Source organism: Podarcis erhardii (genome assembly GCF_964252035.2).
Source record: "Podarcis erhardii genome assembly, chromosome: 12".
In the NCBI taxonomy this organism is placed as follows: Eukaryota; Metazoa; Chordata; class Lepidosauria; order Squamata; family Lacertidae; genus Podarcis; species Podarcis erhardii.
Genome location: NC_138513.1, coordinates 14,911,224 through 14,929,902, shown reverse-complemented (window position 1 = coordinate 14,929,902; position 18,679 = coordinate 14,911,224). Strand labels below are relative to the sequence as shown.

Below are 18,679 nucleotides of genomic sequence, written 5' to 3'. Positions count from 1 at the left end.
AAAATTTGAAACTGGGGGAATGAGGTACAGAGGGTAAGTCAGAGATCCTGGTCCCAAGTTGTTTAGGGCTTTAGTTTATACAGTAACAGTAAAACCTTAAAACTGACCTAGCAGAATATTGGCAGTTAGTGTAGTTCCTTCAGCACTGGTGTTACCTTCGCTTGGGGTAGTTTCTGGACCAAATGTAAGGGCAGCCACAACAGAGCACATTTCAAAATTGTCCAATTGTAAAGCACTCCCAGCAACTACAGTCACTTAAGCCTCCAGTGACAATGACGGATTGAGTACTCCTAGATAGATTACATACCTGTTCTTGCATTTACCTTTTAAGCTCCCTGCCATTATGCTCTGTTTTTCTCTCTCTCCAGCTGTTCTGCTCCCAGCCCCCTTTTGTTTCTTTCTCCCACTCTTCTTATACTATTATATGTAGATTATCCTCTCCTCTTTTGCCCGTCAAAGATATATATTTGCCATTTACTGAAAAAATGCATTTCTACCTGCAGAGCCATTTCTAGTTTGTCATTAATTCACCTCAATGTTTCCTCCTTCCATCTTTTCCTTATCCTTTCTCCTGAGCAAGGATGGTGTTATTTCTCTCTATGTTCTGTGAAGGTAAACAGGTGCCCCCAACTAATCAGTCTTTCTTTGCTCTCATAGCAGGAAAGGGGAAGTCATTCTCAGGTTAGAGAACTGTGTATTTGTGGGGACCACAGGGTTTGCTTCGGAAGCCAAGATGATCAAGATTTTGCATATGCTGTTAGGGGCATTGCTAGGTACTTAAAATAATCAGGGTATAGGCTCATGAAACAAAATTTGCATATGCTAATATAGAAATAGATAGAAGCAAGTATGGTATCCAACACTCCTGTTCTGCTAATGGAAGAGACATGCACTAGAGCAGGGGTGTCAAACTCAAATTCATCGGGGGCCGCATCAGCAGTTTGGTCACCCTCAAAGGGCCGGAAGTGGTCAGTATATCCAAAGTTTACCGCTCAGACTTTTAAGCAGAATAATAAGCAGACGCCCCTCCCCCCCACACATACATCCTATGTACTTACAGTACAGGAGAGAAGGGTTCAGGCAGCCGTTGGATCTGTCACATCACAGGATGGCATGCGCTCAATATAAAAACAAGTGGAGGTTTCCTGAATGCATGTAAAGTGGAGGTTTCCTGTGTAGAACGGCCGGCGCCGCTAGAGGGCAGACGTTCTCTGGCTTGTAGGCTGCCACGCATGCGCTGAAGAGGCGGCTTTCTTGGGTCAAAAAAAAAAAGAAGCAAGAATAAAAGGTGAAGGCTGGCAGCCGGTGGCGGCTACACGGGCCATATGACGAGGTCTGGTGGGCCGGATTCGGCCCGAGGGCCTTGTGTTTGACACCCGTGCACTGGAGGATCAGAACTTTTCATTCCACTGTTCAGCAGTCTCCCCCTTTCCTGCCCTCAAAATAGGCACTGGAGAGCTGGGGGACACACTGGAGAAAATTTGGAGATCACACTGAGGGGAAAAGAGGAGACAGATCTGGAACTGTGTTGGCAAAACACCTCTGGCACTACTTTGGGTGCGACCCAATAATAATAGGTGATTGGGGATATGACCAGCACGGTGATTTGAAGTATGTCCAGCAGCTCTGCAAGCAAGGTTTAAAAAAGTTATATATATATATATATATATATATATATATATATATATATATATAGGGGGTGGTGTAGGCATGGAATCCAAGATCCAGTGCAAAACACCTGAGGCTTCAGCCCTCTGGGCCACCCCCTATCAATAGCCTTACCATTAGATGCTGGTGCTGCTGTCTTTAATTTACAAAGCATTGTTAAATTTTCAAAGCAGTTTTATGACAGTCCTGTGAGATGGATCACTGGTAGTAAAATCTCCTCTGCAAATCTGGATTCCATGCTGCTAGTTAACTCTTCTGAGTCGACTCCTAAGATGGTTAATTTTTTAATGTTCATATTTTAGGTAGCATCAGCTACAAGTGCAGATGAATCTACAGAGTCAGAGGTTGTCATTGATTCTCAGAAACGGAGGGAGATACTTTCAAGGAGGCCTTCATATCGGTAAGCTATAATTTTGTGTTGTAACAATTGGTGCTTTTCGGTTAAAATGAGTCACTCATTTCATGGGCCAGCTGCTTTTAAATGTATATGTGTTTTTACTTGTGTCAGAAAAATTCTGAATGAACTTTCTTCTGATGCACCCGGTGTCACTAAGATTGAAGAAGGAAAGCCAGAGGAAGAAGGAGCGCCCTCTGGCATCCCTGCCATGGCAGTGCCAACGAGCCTTTATCAGACTAGCACCGGGCAGTACAGTATGTATCCCATAACATCAAACAAGATATTTAGCTTTTGTCCTTAAAACCAAAATGTAAATCGCTAACTTAGTAAGCTAGATCTATTGTGGAGAGTGGGGGGAATATTCAAGAAAAAGTCTCAATTAAAACCCAAGTGAAATTCATGCTTACATCAATAAAGATCTCTTATAATTTACAGCAATGATCTGATAAGCAAAAATTAAATTTTTCTCACTTTGTTCCATTCTGTTTCTTCAAATCTTATGCTCCTTAATGTGTGTTGCTTCAAATTGATGTATTTCATTATATAACTGGAAGCTAGGGTACACAAGGAAGTTTGTACAATTTTCTTCCATAAATACAGTCCTTAAGATAAAAAGAAATGCAACTTGCAATCTTTTTTATGAGTTTAGAATTAGACACCAGTTTACTGGGAACTAATCCTGCACTAAGCATCCTTATTTAAAAGGAGGAAACACTCCAAATCCTAATAATTGTACAAAAGTTGTTCCCACTAGATTGTGCCCTTTGGGGATTTTGTGTAGAATCTATTTTTTACTGTTCTGCTTTGGAGTGCAGAGTCCAACAATTTGGCATTGACTGGAAAATGCAATAGAGAGTTGTACATGGTGTACATAGTTGTACATAGATAAATCTTCAATAAGCATATTTTCCATGTAAAGTATGAGCAGAGTTGAAATATCTGAAATATCTGTGACGGAGAACTTATTTAAAAGGTTGTTTTGTCATGTTGGAGAATGGAACATTTAACTTTGCATCGTGTTGTTCCTGTTCTGACACCTAAAATCTATACCCTATAATGTAGCATTTTGTTATGAAAACAGGTCATGTAAGGAAAAGTTAACAGCTTATTCTTATTCTTTTCTCTTTTTAAAATTCAAATATAATTTATGCAGCTGTTTCGTACTGTCTTCTGTTGTACAAGATTTCACTGATAAAAGTTGTCTCTGCACAGCAAAGCATCCCTTGAGGCAATACAAAGTTGACTTAGATCAGGGCTGGGGAATGTGTTACTAGATTTTTAGTTCCCATAATTCCTGACCATTCACCATGCTGGCTTGGGCAGATAAGTGTTGGAGTCCAAATATATCTGAAGAGCTACAAGCGACCCTTTCCTGAGCTAGACTGTATCCAAATTACAAAAGTGGTAGTACACACTGAATCAGTGTTTCCTAAACCTCTGATAGCCAAGTCACCCTTATTTTCTTCCAAATCAACACAGGAGGCGTACTACACTCTTAATACTCTATATATATATATATATATATATATATATATATATATGAGAGAAAATAGCATAACCAGGATTAGAGAATTGCAGAGGGGAAATGGGAGGCCTTTTCTGAGGACAGGTAATTCTGTTCTCTGTATCAGGTGAAATCACTTGTTCCTGATGCAAAGACTCAGCAGTGTTGTCTGCATTTGTAGAAGAAGACTGACTGAAAAGCAGTGGTTGCAGAGCCTCAAAAAAGCTCTTCATTATTAATTTCTTATGGCACACTACTAGTTCTTTTAAGGTGCACTAACGTGTCCCAACACACAGTTTAGGAATGGCTGGATTAGAGCTGTTCCAAAGACTCTTGTTTCCGTTGGTTAATACCATTATTGCTTTTGTTAAGTTGCTATAGCCCAAGGTGGAGCAATCCAGATCTCTAACCAGGCATCTGACGGCGTTCAGGGGTTGCAGACATTAACAATGACAAATTCAGGAGCTCCTCAGCCCGGTGCTACAATTGTACAATATGCAGCCCAAACAGCTGATGGCACACAACAGTTCTTTGTACCTGGGAGTCAAGTTGTTGTCCAAGGTATGCTTTCATTTTATATTTGCTTTTAAATGGCATTTGTATGTCTCTATTTGTTTTGAACTCTTAATAGATTTTTCAGCAGAAAAGTGGGCTATAAGTAGCCAGCAAATAACAAACAAAAACAGGAAAAGACCCTCTTCCCTACAACTACAAAATGACAGAGTTAAGGTAAAATACTTAACGATGAGCTTACAAACATGAAAATAAAGTTTAACAGTAAATACGGTAAAATATGCACTATAGGCAAATATATGTGTTTCATGGCCAATTCGTCTAAGGAGCAGAGCATGGTTTGATCAACTTTAATCATTGCTAGAAAAAAATTGAAGCAGTGTACTTACATAGCATGGATTCTTGGATAAATGGATGATACAGTAACTTAGTCTGAAATGCTGAGGTGGGTGCAATATATTTCTGTATATAATTTGATCAATGTTGGCCTTTTCACTGTGTGAGTGGCTCCTGCAGGACAGGAGGTCCTGCATTGAAAAGGCTTATTTTTGTTCCTTTTTGATGTATACCTTTACTAGGACACCAGGGTTGTTTCTGTGGTCTTTTGGATGCTATGCCAGGGAATAACTTGTTCCCTTTATCATCCTCTTCTTGCTTTGAAAAAGTCTCTTGCACTTTACTTTCTGCCTTTCCTCTAATGGACATGAAATAAGGGTTTGTTTTAATGTAGATGATAGAACAGTTGGTAACTTCAACTCAAGTACCACATTTAAAAGTCAAGAGTCTGCGAAATTCAAGCTCTCTTTAGAGGTTGGCAAATTTGCATATAACTTAATGCACTCTGAAGTAGTAGGTTCTTATGCCTCATTGCCTTGGATGTAATGTCCAGAGATGAAGCACATAATACACAGAAGTCTGATAATCTGTGATCTTTACCAGGCAAAATGAGAGGAGAGATTTGAAAATTGTTGTTGTTTCGATTTTGTTACAAGCAAGTAGTATATAAATTTTGTTAATAAATAAAATAGCCACATACCCTTCAGCTACACATTGTGCCCAGCTTATGGTGACAAGGGCACATTCTGTCATGCTATACTACTGTGTGTTGCTTATGTACAATGGATGATGTGTGAGTAGGAATTAGATTAAATGTTTCTTAGTCTTAGACATAACGATAAACTGCAAGATGATCCTAAGATGCTAGTGTGAAGCCACAAAGAAGCAGGGTCAAGAGTATTCTATTATTATTAAGTAATTAAATTTCTATACCGCCTTTCATCTGAGGATCACAGGGTGGTTTACAATATAAACATGGAAAAAATACATAACACAAAAACAAACAAAAACAACCCCCCTCCAGCTTAAAAAGCCATAGATTGTTTAATTAGCCAAAGGCCTGGGATAAGAGGAATGTTCTTGTCTGGTGCCTAAAGATATATAATGAAGGTGCCAGGTAAAAGTTATGTTCAAAAGCGGTAATCTCATTTAATTCTAATCTCATTTAGTTACCAGTTTCCCCAAAGGAAATGGCTCGGACTACAGCTGCCTCAATTGACATGTCACAATAAACCAGTGTTGCTGGGTTATTATGGTTTGCTAGGAAAGGGAAGTGTGCTGTTGAACACTGTCAAATTACACCCACTTCTCTCCTTCCCTGATGCAAGCAGGATAAACAAACCAGGAAGCCAACAATTATTGCTGACTTCCTGTAACATCCAAACCCAGGATTGTGGCTTGCTCCCCAACTAGCCAGTACTCCTAAACTAACAGTTTTAGTCTGGTTAGCAATACTGGCTTGGTAGGAAGGAAGAAACAATGATCTGAGGTCTAGACCTCATGGAAAGCTGAGCTTAATTATGATGTTCTGGTTTGTTTATCCCACCGGGGAGGAGGAGTGAAGTAGGAGCCATCAGACAATAAATCCTGTTTGCAATAAACCATGATAAGCAGCCACTTTGTGAACACTACCTGGAAAGCTGCTACAATAATGAAAAGAGATTGCTAACTTCTCTTGTGCACAGAGTAAACCAGGCCTGTTGAGCAAAATAGGAAGGAGGTTGAGAGAGAGGATATGAGGGTGAAATATAGTCGGAGTCGAGAGTGGACTCCATGCTCTTTATTCAGCTCATAGTGGTGAGGAGGAATGGAAGTTCCCCCCAAATATCTGCTTTATATACATTATTTACACAATGGGCTGCACATGATTGGCTAATTCCGGGATTTTCCATAGGCCAATCAGGTTGCGGATTCACTTCCACCTGGAGCTGGATTGGGTGGCTCCTGCGAACCAATCATACTGCTGCATTGTTCTAGGACCAATCAGACTGCTGCATTCTGAATCCTATTGTTCTAGGACCAATCAGACTGCTGCATTTTGGATCCTGTTATTCTAGGACCAATCAGACTGCTGCATTTTGGATCCTATTCAACTCAGTACATAACAGAGGGTTTCTGAAAATACACCTGGGTGGACATTTACACAACAAAGCAAAGGCACCTCTTACATTAACTTCAGCACTAGAGTACTTTCCTTTTGCACTCTTGTGTTGCCTCTTCAGTGACGTGGAAACTAAGCCAGGGGTGGACAGACTTCAGGCTCAATGGAACTAATTTGATTTTTACTATAACCTCCAGATCTACCACCCAGAGCCAGATCAGAATGATGGCACAGGGGGATTTCTGCACACTTAGAATTGCTGCTCAGCCAAGGCATTTGTTCTCTCTGATGTTGCAGTGCTTTCTCACATAAATCCATTCCTGCTTTCCCCACAAGCTTTCTTCATTTCAGCAAGCTAATTGTGTGTGAGAGAGCCTTTTAGTTGTTGCTAGTGCTAAACCTCTGGGAGTCTAAAGCTCCTGCTGATCCACTGAAAATCACCCAGAGATTTACCTGTAGATCCCAATCTATCTTCTGCCCACCCTGTACTAAAGCACTTCTGTTCCTTTGCTGCTGTTTCTATTCCATGCTGAGGACCAAAATGTGCATGATACTTTTTATAGCAATAACCGTATACATCTGGTGACTCCTGTGATTGCACTCCATTGTCATCACACCAGAGGCTGAATGGAACTGTGGTTCCAAAAACTGCATATGAGAGCCTCTTATTCCAAGTAGTTTATATACAAGTGGTTATTGCCCCGTAACATTCTGCAGTGTATTCTATAGTAGTTGTTTGCCTTGATGCTGGAAAGAGTCTATGTACAGAAATGGTAGAGGCTCACAACATGGCTGTTGGAGACAAGAAGAAATTCCTATCAGTCACAAGATCTGCAGGAAAATATTTATGAGAGGTTAGTGTGAACTGATGGGTTTGGAGAAAATCAACACCATCTTTTTTGTCTCTTAGTAGTTACCAAGAGCTGTGCAATTTTTATCAAGTGCAAGTATGCCAAGGGATAACTGCCAAGGGCAACATGCCTTGAAAGGCAGGGTGGCAATGCATAAAAAGTAGATAAATAGCAATGGAAATTTTATTCATGTGGATTTATATTCATCCTTACTCAGAAGTGGGGATAAAGGTAAGAACATACTGCCCCGAGGGTCAGAGGTACTGTGCCTCTGAGTATCTGTTGCAGGGAAACAGCAGTCCATAGAGGATATTGCCTTTATGTCTTGATTGTGGGATATCTGGTTAGTCGGTGTGAGGAACAGGATGCTGAACTTGACGACCTTTGCTCTGTTACCTGGTTTTGCAGAGCTGAAAGGAGGCACACTCTAGCCTCTGTCACTAGCAAGGTGACTTAGGACCAACTGGGAGGCTGCTTCCCCTGTCTCCCAGGTAGAAAATTAGAACAAAAAGGAGACCAACCTGACCTTTTCCACTAGCTAGTGAAGAAGCAGTTGTCCCCATGTTTCCTTTCCTCTTCCCTCCTCTTCCCTTTTCGCTTTTGTATCACGTCTATTGGACTCTGAGCAGGGGCTGTTTCATCTTTTAATATATGTATAGTGCTTGAAGAAATGTAGGTGTTTTAGTAAATGTTAAGTTGTTGTCATCATGAAGCAGGAGGGCTCCTCTTATGGTGTCTTGACTGTCAACATGGTATGAAACAGTTCTACCCTGGCTTGCCAACTTTTAATTCATACAGATACTGAATTGCATTATTGTTTAAAGTACAGTTTTCAGAACCTTTATTTTGAAAAGCGTTGGCACCGAAATAACATCTGCCCTTGCTGCAGATGCGTCTGTGGAGCCTGATTTATAGCCAGCTCCCTGGATCTATGCCTGCCTTTGTATCGCGGGGAGAGCAAAGCTAGGCTATATAAAAAGTCTGAAGTGATTGTTTGTTAGCAAAGGTTTTCCCTGGGCTCCTGTTTCAATGAGCTGTTCCAGTGAGAAAGCACATTAATGACGGGGTAGGCTAGTGAGGTCATTATGATGTCAGTGCTGGAGCTTGTAATCCTGCACATGCTTGCTTGTTTGGAACATTTCATGTTCTGCTGGTGGCAGAGGAGAAGCCTTCGAGCAGACGCTGGGCATGGCTGTAACCAGAGACGAAACCGGTAGGCAATTCTGTAAGCTTCTTTTTTGAAAGGGGAAATTGGGGCTGTAGTCCTGTTCACAGCTGGGCTGCTGAAATCCCACGGAATCTGTGGGATTTAGGCAGCCAAATTGCAAGCAGGGGGAATTGTTTGCTAGAACACCCAGCGACAGCGTTGCTGGTCTAGAGCACTTAGTTACCAAGCACATTTTTTTTAATAGACTCCTGGAAGCTGTCATTAACATTTCTTTAGCTGATGCAGCATTTTAGTTAGTTAGACCGATGGCTGCTCTTTCAGTTTTTGTGCTGTTTTTCCTTGGTAACGTGAGCTTTGAAGCAATCCTTTTATTTAAGCAGTGCGAACAAGGAACTTGTCTCCCTTGGTGCTTTTTTAGAGTGATTAAACAGCTTGGAAGTATATGAAAGATTGCTTCTTCAGCTTCCGGCAGCCAGCATGTAGTTGTGTGGACTGTGCTCACTTCAGCCATGTAATCGGTCTTCCATCTCTGACAGGTACTAAAGAGCAGAAATGAAATCTGAGTGACCCGCGTGGGTGCTCCAGCAATGCTTTGGGCTTTATGATTTAGTTCTTTTGCGCCTCCTCCACTCGAAAAACTGCCTGTTCCACAGCAGAGTTCAGCAGGCTGACGTCAGATAGATTTCCTGGAATCGCGTTTCAGCGGGGCTGGAAAAGTTAAACTCCACAAACAACAAACACATTGACGTCAGCTGCGAGTCATGCTGTGATTTAGTCAGTTCCTTTCTGCTTCAACCAGCGCTGCCGCCGCTGCTGGCATGTTTGTTACAGCGTTAATTCAGTAGCCTGCATGCTGTCTCTGGAGCTAAGTAAGCCTGGCTTGTGTGTCTTTTCTTTGTTTGCTGATCCAACGGGATATTTTCTTTAAATAATAGTAATAAAAGACCTCAGGCTCACACGAGCCAAAGGACCAGGAGCAGTGCAGCAGACTTGAGTGAAGTTTATAATCCTTGTGGTAAAGGTTGCTAGCCGTGTGTGGAGGGGAATGTGGGTGAAACTCAGACTTCTGTTATATGTAGCATGCCTGGTTCTGCTTGTCAGTACTGAGTGGCAGGTTTTTTTAAAAATAATAATATTTGTGGTGGGAATCAGGAGCGGACTGATCATTCCTTGCAGGTACAGTTTTTGTACCATAGGATATTTTATGAATTATGGTTTAGTTACGGAATGAAACCTGGATTCAACCCCCTTCCCCAATTCAATTTATATAGCAAAAAAACAGCAACAGCTATAAACATTGCCGATAGCCATATTGATACCTGGGGGGGGGGGAGGGAATCCAGAAGACACAGTTGAGTAAAAAAAAAATTATTAGGGCCAAGTAAAATGTCTCAGAGTCATGGAGAAGCTTTGGAGTTCTCAATATTTTTTCTGGATGTTAAAATTACAAAAAGGGGTGTGTATGGGGGAGCATGAGCAAGTTTGGCATAATGGACAAGACCAGAGTTCTCCAGTTTGTATCAGTCTTGAGATGAAGTTCTGTAAGCAAAGCTTAATTAAATGACCCCATGCAATGTACAAAATAGGTTCCTGGTTGCAATAAGGGTAAAGGGGAACAATGACACAATGGCTGTTGTGCTTTTCTCAAACTCAAACTTGGCAAAAGTTGAACAGTGTAGTGTATACATTTTTGGGAATTTATTTATTTATTTCATAAAATTAATACACTGCTTGATTGGGAAAAAACAACAATACCCTCAAAGCAGTTCACCTAAAACCAGAATACCATCTCTTTACTTCTGCATTTTTGCATGCTGTTTTAAAGCCACTTTTATCACGCAGGAATTTAAAATGTTAATGGTCAACAGTGTCAAAACTTCATAATATGGTGGGGGGTAGGAGCAGAGGAAGAATGATATCACTGACTGGAACTTTAATCCCTACCGATGTAAAGCTACCAGAATGAAGCCTGATAAATTTAATAAATAATAATAATTACAGCAGTGGCCATTCACGTACTTATTGCTGATATTTGTAAGGCATCTAAGGCAATACTTTACAAACTGCAACAAAAACAGACCCCCCCCGGGAAATGGAAGTAGGAGCAAAAAAAACAATAGGGTGAATGAGATTTCTGCCCCCCCCCCAAATGCTTTTCTTATGACCATAGGAAGAGACAGCACCATAGCTGTCAACGTTTCCCTTTTTTTAAGGGAAATTCCCTTATTCCGAATAGGATTCCTCACAAGAAAAGGGAAAAGTTGACAGCTATGGACAGCACATCTAAATGTTCAGTCTTTATGTCCCTGAAATTCCCTGAAGAAGGACTAGCAGGGTAAGACATTCATTGGAATATTATCTCTTTTATCAATCCTACAGCTTTTTGCTCCTACTTCCCCATACTTTACAAAGAACAATATTGGACATTGCTTGGTAGTGGTCACCATGACAACAGATTCAATAGATAATAATTGCAGAATTTATCTGGATGCATTGACATTTGTTCTGTTAAAGGACAGAAGGAAGAAAATGTACTTTTTGATATTTACTTGCATTTAGCTATTAACTACGTTTAACAAAAGTGAGGTAGAGCCCAAGAAAAATCTGCCAGTTTGGCAGCCCATCCCACTTTCTGTGATCATTGGCTTCGAGAGATCAAGAGAGCATCCATCTGTCTGGACAGACCTAGGCTGACCTGAGGCTCTTGCTTCCTACATGTGAGGTGATGAAGGCCCTGTTAAAATTCTGTTAAAAAATCCCTGTGTTTTCTGGAGTTACTGATTGCTGGTACCTCTCAAAATAGGCCTGCAAAATATGTGACCCACCAGGCTGAAAATGGCCTCCTACAGTTATATATAGTGGCCTGCCAGGGCTTGAGGAACTTGGTTGCCCATTAATTAGCTAACTTAGTTGGTAGAGCATGAGACTCTTAATCTTAGAATGGTGGGTTCGAGACCCATGTTGAACAAAAAATTTCTTCAGTTGCAGGGAGTTGAACTAGATAACACTTGCGGTCCCTTCCAACTCTACAATTCTATGATTCTATGGTTTCTCTTATGATTGTTTTTATTTATTTATATTTATAGAAATATTTATATACCACTATTCATAAAAAAATACCAGAGTGGTTTACAGCAATTTTTGCTATTGCTTATAAATTAAGTCACATCTATAGTGTGTTAAGCCCTATGTAGAGTATAGTATAAACACTTTGTCACAGAGATGGAGAAATGTCTCGTAGCTGCTAAGGAGAGGGCTTTTTCAATACAGTCATACCTCGGGTTGAATATGCTTCATGTTGAGCACGTTCGAGTTGTGCTCTGCGGCAACCCGGAAGTAACTGAGCGCGTTACTTCTGGGTTTTGCCGCTCACGCATGCACAGACGCTCAAAATGACATCACGCGCAGAAGCGGTGAAAAGCGACGTGCACGTGCGCAGATGTGCCTTCGCTAGTTACGTTTGTTTCTGGATGCGAACGGGGCTCCGGAACGGATCCCAGTCGTATCCAGAGGTACCACTGTAGTGGCTTCCCAGCTGTACGATGCCTTCTTCAGAAAAGCCCACCTCCCATCTACATTGTGGTATTGTCCATCCCACCTTTTTATTTTCCTGGGCATCTTAGTTTTTGATTGTTTTTGTTTTATAAGAAAACATGTTTGTAGTGCTTTTTAGACCTTTGAACATTTCTGTGTTGCTGGTTTTCTCTATAGTAAACAATGCACTTTTTGTTCTGTTTGCCCTTGAATAGATGGAGAACATTCTCGTCTGGATCTTATTTAATTCATCTATTTGAATATTTTTAGGCTGCCCATCATCCACAGATCTCAGGGTGGATTGTATAACTTTAAAATAACACAACCAGCAACCAGAGATTTACGGCATGTAATGCCTTAAGAGAGAATATAATGAAAATGATGTATAGGTGGTACATGACCCCAGTCAAGCTTGCAAAAATTTATCATTTGCCCGATAATAAATGTTGGAAATGTTGTGTATTGAGTCAAAGGATTTTATATCTGTATTATTATTGTCTGTATTTGCATTAGGGTAAAGTAACTGCCTTTTGGTTCCAGAGGGTACAGCTACTATTGGTTCATTTAAGCTGCTGTATTTGGATCCTCTGTCTTATTGGTTGCCTACAAAGGCAGGACTGTGATTGCCTGATATTGTTCCCTCCAAAATGTATCCTTTCTAGCTAGTTCCATGTCCCTATAAATGTAGCTCTCCCCTCCTCAAGTGTCAGTCTTGTTGCTTTAATAAAGAAGTGTTACTAGAGAACTGTCTCCAGCATATTATGTCAAGAGAGCTGAAATCACAAACCCCACGTCACAACAGGAAATGTAAAGAAACTGAAGGTACATTCTTTCACCTTTGGTGGACGTGCCCAAGGATTAAGGCTTTCTGGGAAATGATCTATAATGAAATGAAAAAGGTATTTAAATATACCTTCTTGAAGAAACCAGAGGCCTTTCTCCTGGGCATGGTTGGCCAATTGGTGCCAAAGAAGGACAGAACCTTTTTTATGTATGCAACAACAGCAGCAAGAATACTGATTGCAAAATATTGGAAGACACAAGACCTACCCACTCTGGAAGAATGGCAGATGAAGATGATCGACTATATGGGACTGGCAGAAATGACCGGCAGAATCCGAGACCAGGGAAAAGAGTCGGCGGAAGAGGACTGGAGGAAATTTAAAGACTATTTGCAGAAATATTGTAAAATTAATGAATGTTAGAATGATGTTGGACAGAAATTAAGTGGTTACCAGCTGTAATGCAAAGGTTGAGCAATAAGTTAAAATAAGTTATAATAAGTTACAATAAGGATTTGCTGAGTTAAGAATTTGAATTGGAATACAAAAGGGGGAGTTGAGAGGAGGTCTGGGAAACAAGGAAATGGAAATAAGTAATGGAAATTATATTTGTTTTGCTTTTTTTTTAATTGTGTATTTTTGTATTTTTGTTATTTTTTGTGCATTTTTGTTTTCTGTTGGTTTTTTGTATCAAATTGGAAATTCTAATAAATATCTTTTTAAAATAAAATAACACAACCACCTCATCCATATTAAGTAAATAAAGATCAGTTAAAAATACCATGTTAAAACTACCAAAATGAACTTCAGCAGCAGACTAATATCCCCAAGCTGCTTGGGCAAAAAAGCAGATCTTAGCCAGGTGCTGAAATGTCAAAACTTTTGGTGCCTGGGGAAAGGCATTCCGTAACTGGGGCGCCAACAACTGAGAAGGCCCTATCTGTGACACCGCAGTGGTGGGACAATGGGAGAACCTCCTCAAATCTAAGGAACTGGACACAGAATGTGAATTAAGTTCTTCCTGGTATTCGAAACCAACATGCTAACCAACCTTTTAGATCATGGAACTGTGTGACATTTCTTTTGTGTCATTTTCTTCTTTTGTTGCAGCTGCTACAGGTGACATGCCAACTTACCAGATCCGAACTCCAACCACAGCCTTACCTCAAGGGGTAGTCATGGCAGCATCCCCAGGAACATTGCATAGCCCACAGCAGCTCGCAGAAGAAGCAACGCGTAAAAGAGAGCTAAGGCTCATGAAAAATAGGTATTGCTATTTCAAGAAAAAGCAATGAGTTGAATTTACTTTCAAGAGCTGATGACAGGAAAGATGGGGGTGGTAAATCAGTATAGTTGCTAAGGAACATTTTCCCAAAGATAAAATTGGCCAGTGGGTTTTTCCATGTAATTTACTGGGGAGAAGAGGGCAGTGCCTTCTCTCTTGACTGCTGATGACCTTTGCCCTGGCACTTAAAGTGCCGTTGAATACTATACAGTTGCATTACTGAATCTTTGTGGCTTTTAAAGCAGGATTCCTCAATCTGGTGCCTCCCCAGATGTTTGGCCTACAACACCCATCAGCTCTAGCAAGCATGGCCACGCTGACTGGGGATCGTGAGAGTTGTAGTCCAATAAATTTGGAGGACCCCAAGTTCAAAAAAGCTGCTTTAGAACAACTGTTCTCCAAAGGCCGAACAGCCAAACTTCCACCACTTCATGCGGTAGCGGATTTAAAACAGGCTGTGGCTGTTTGGGACAAGAGTCAGCCTAGTCTGTGCAGGTTTCTAAGTTCACCAACCTGCCAACTATCCAAATAGAAAAGAAACACAATTTCTTCACTTGCTATGGGGATATAAATGGCAACAAACCTCCTGAAGTTTCTTAAAAGATTATGGAAAACTTAGATTACCTTTGCTTTATAGTTCCTGAGGGGGAGATAGGAGGTTAAAGTGAGGTTAGGTTATTGAATTTATGCATTGCTCCCCGCTGAAGAAGTCCTGAAGCGATTTACAACCAAGTAAAATATAAAATAACAGAATTGTATGAACACGGGGAGAGCATTCCATAAACAAGGGGCTACGACAGAGAAGGCCCGTTCTGTCTTTGTCACCCTCTGGACCTCCCTCGGAGGTGGCACACACTGGTGGCTTTTGGCAATGCATATTATTGGGTGTTTTGTAGAGTTCTCCCCCTTAAGATCTATAGCTTATGAAATGCTATATTCAGTATTTTCATATATTATACAACTATATATGGTGTAGATGTGGTGAGGGGTTATATTTATGCATTTCTCTTATTGACAGTGTTTGGGATATGAATTTGAGGCAGGCAATTTCAATGTAGCATTTGCTTCTATAAAGGAAGGGTGGAAGTGTTTTGCTTAATTTGAGGGGTATTCTGTTAACTTCCCAACAACTGATTTCGTGTCTGTTACAGCAAAACAAATTTGCTGTAATTAATTTGCAATTTGGATGTCTCCCCTCCCCCCTTTTGTGGTGGTGGTCAGCTTATTTGTGCTATTTGTGTGTCTTGTTTTTGGTGTCAGTGCATGAACTCTGATATTAATGTCTGCTGTTGGCATGCGCTTTGTAGGAAAAAGTCGTCTCAGTTGTAACTAACCCTGCCATTGCTCACTGCATCCATGGTATTGCTTTTTCTCATGCCCTTTGTCTTAAATTGCTCATCCATAAAAATTCATGCCTTAGATTCCAGATGTTTGCACTCTCTTTTTCTCTTTCATTCTCTTACCAGGCTTAGCCTTGTGTCTGCCATCAGTAACACATGTGCAACACGCACCAGTTTTTCTTAAGGTGTACTTTCTTTCTGTATAAATAAATATGGTAGCTAGTAGGATCCCAGCTTGAGTGTGCAGATGTTTCTAGGGGGAAATCTTGCCCACCCCCTCGTGCAAGCAGAAGTGCCTTTTGTTTGTGAACCCTACAGAAAAGAGGGTGGATCCCACCCCATAAAATCTCCCTAGCTTTTAGGTGAGTTAACAGAAACTGAGGCGCTGATGGCATGGCTGAAAGCTTCTCACTGTTGCTTGTTTGGGCTTATTTACAATATTTATATACTGCTTTTCAACAACAACAAAAATGTTCTCAGAGCTGTTCACATAGGTGACTTTCAAACATGCTTCAGCTAAGCTGTTTTGAGATTCAGAGGAGGAGAGAAGGCGCTTCAGATTGTTAACCGAGTGCCCAAAATAGTATGAAAAAATGTGCCCATAACAGCAAATCCAAGATGGAAGGTTCCCATATTTACCTAAAGAAGAGCTGGATCTTATTGTATACACCATCGATGGAAGGGATGGACTTTCCCTTCCTTTGTAAAGAGCACAACATGTTTGTTTAAATGCTGTTCCTGTCATTTAGCCATAGCTGGTACAGTAAAATGGCTTATAATTTGAACTGTAGCTAGTAATCCTCCAGCTGTTCTGCTCAGCCCTGAACTTACTAGGGAGTCAGGCAAGCCATGCTCTTTCAGTACAGTGAGTTAAGCTATAATAGTTATTTTAAAACTTAAGATTCGAATTGCAAACCCATTTGGGTTCCTTTTAATGCCTTTATAACTGATTTGACCTTTTGCTCCAAACAGGATTTGGGGGGGGCAAAATTTCAGTCTGGTATCTAGACTTCAGTCTGAAGAGAAAGCATGACATTGATCTTTGCAGACAGTTTAGTTGATAACATTTTGGCAGACGTGGGCTTTGATGCTTCTCCCCCCTGTTTATGCATTTGAATATGGCGAATTATGGAAACAGATGAGGTCAGTCCTGTGCTTTTTGTTCTAATGCGAGTTTTGATGTAGCAAGCGGTGCTTTGTTAACATCTGAATAGAACGCTGTCCATCCATCTGTGTTGCAATTTTCTCACTCTGAATATGCTACGTTGACGCTGTTCCTGTGTTTATCATCACGCTTCTCCCGCTGCTCTGCATTGTCTGTAGAATTGGTGGTGTGATTGTTGTACAGTTTACCAATTTGGCACTTGCTGATTTCAGCTTTTCTGGTGCTGGAGGTTGTTTTTTTTTAATCCAGGTTGTCATTGTGCTGTGCCTTTTCCTATAGTCATTTGCCTTGTGTTGGTTCCAGGGAAGCTGCTCGTGAGTGTCGCAGGAAGAAGAAGGAGTATGTCAAATGTCTTGAAAATCGCGTGGCTGTGCTTGAGAACCAAAACAAGACTCTCATTGAGGAACTCAAGGCCCTCAAAGATCTTTATTGCCATAAAGCAGAGTAACTGGCAATGGGCAATGGACCTTTTTTTTTTTTTTTTTTTTTGCTAAAAATGCTAATCAAGGCATGAGATGAAGCAATTCTACAGATTGTCATGTGGCCCTTGAGGAAGGGACAGTGCGTTGCCCTTGCAATCCCAGTTGTTCTTAGGTGTTTTTGAAGAGTTGTTCTAAATTTTGGAAAGCATAATGGTGTCCATATTATATTGACCATCATCACTGCGTTTCCCTGCCCCCTCCCTGCTCCTGCCACTCCAGTAGCATGCCAAAAAGTGTTTTTGTTTGCCCTTTTTACTTCTGCTTTTTTCAGGGAGGCTGCAAAAGAATGTCGACGGCGGAAGAAAGAATATGTGAAATGTCTGGAGAGTCGTGTTGCGATGTTAGAAGTTCAAAACAAGAAACTTATAGAAGAGCTAGAAACCTTAAAAGACATTTGCTCTTCCAAGACAGACTAGTATCAATATTGAAACTGTGAACTGGCTACAGCATGTACAGATGCTTCTGCGGGCAATGTCTAGTCAACAAGAATTATGACTTTTCCTTTGTATCATTTGTCTTCTACTCCAGCCTCTAACATTCCTGAAACGCTGCATTTTTGTAGATTCTTAATTGAAACTTCAGGTTTCTTTCTGATCCAGAAAGAGTCAAATGGTTAAGGCAGTGTCTGTTCCATCTTTTCAAAATGCAACATATGTAAGAGCTGTTCCTCTGCCCAATCTTTGCATTAATTACTTTAAATGTATAATTTTGGTTGTTCCCACTTGCACCAGTATTTTAAAGTGATCAAAGATAATGCATCCAACACAATAAAATGAAAACCACCCTAAGTATCTCAGGAAAGAGTTATATATATAAATATATATATAAAGGTATGTTGTAATGACATACATGTATTAGAATACTAGTTTACAAATGAATTTATGGCATATTTTTATATTCATCACTTTGTGAAGAAAGTATTGTATTGCTGTCACTGAGTGCCATGGTTGAAACTAGTTTTTAAATAGAACCATGTTGGTTAAACTTTGTAGTGTTTGGTGTTTATTTGAACATCTGGCCCAGCTAAGAAATTTTAAAATTTATGCTGCACGTTATGAAGTAATTTTAGCAGACATATATTTATGGTGTGTCTTATATTTCATAAGCCACCACCAGAATTGTAATGCAGGGATTAAAAATCTGCTCATGTTCGGACCCACTGTTTGCACAAAGGCTACTTGTAAATAATACTGGCGCTGGTATTTTTAAAGGTCTGTGTCATACCAATGATTCCCTTGTCATCATCTTCCAGGCTAAGCAATCTTTTTTAAAGGGTATTTCACACAACATGCACAACCATGGTTAGTCAGCTCTACTCAGTGGCTGTTGCCTGTCAAAATCTTATTAAATACCCCAAGTAGGAGGTGATTTTTACTGTTTGATATGTGCTATGGATGTAAACCACATTTGCTGAAGGTGATTTATTTCTTGTCCATCTAATCAATAGAAGTGCAAAGTGTTTCTCTCCACTGCCATCCTCCGTGCCCTCTTCATTTGGCTATATTGCTTTGCAGTTGTGTGACGCCAGTCTCTCTTGTGTTTCCTCCTGGCCT

General features: G+C 40.5%; 1 protein-coding gene across 10 annotated transcripts in view; it reads left to right on the top strand.

Moving 5' to 3' along the window:
- CREM (cAMP responsive element modulator) overlaps positions 1 to 18,110 on the top strand; it is a 32,922-nt gene extending 14,812 nt beyond the window's left edge. For 2 of the 10 annotated variants that reach the window (XM_081834507.1, XM_081834504.1), the window contains exons 4-8: positions 1,971 to 2,068; positions 2,177 to 2,319; positions 3,942 to 4,130; positions 13,965 to 14,121; positions 16,948 to 17,626. In XM_081834507.1, coding sequence (XP_081690633.1) covers positions 1,971 to 2,068; positions 2,177 to 2,319; positions 3,942 to 4,130; positions 13,965 to 14,121; positions 16,948 to 17,092 — 732 coding nt within the window. In that variant the 3' untranslated portion in view covers positions 17,093 to 17,626. Of the gene's footprint in view, positions 1 to 1,970; positions 2,069 to 2,176; positions 2,320 to 3,941; positions 4,131 to 4,277; positions 4,299 to 8,424; positions 8,596 to 8,956; positions 9,075 to 9,260; positions 9,408 to 13,964; positions 14,122 to 16,947 lie in introns of those variants that run through there. The other 8 variants (XM_081834506.1, XM_081834508.1, XM_081834509.1 and 5 more) reach the window with 8 other exon arrangements.
- Positions 18,111 to 18,679: the final 569 nt, after the last annotated feature.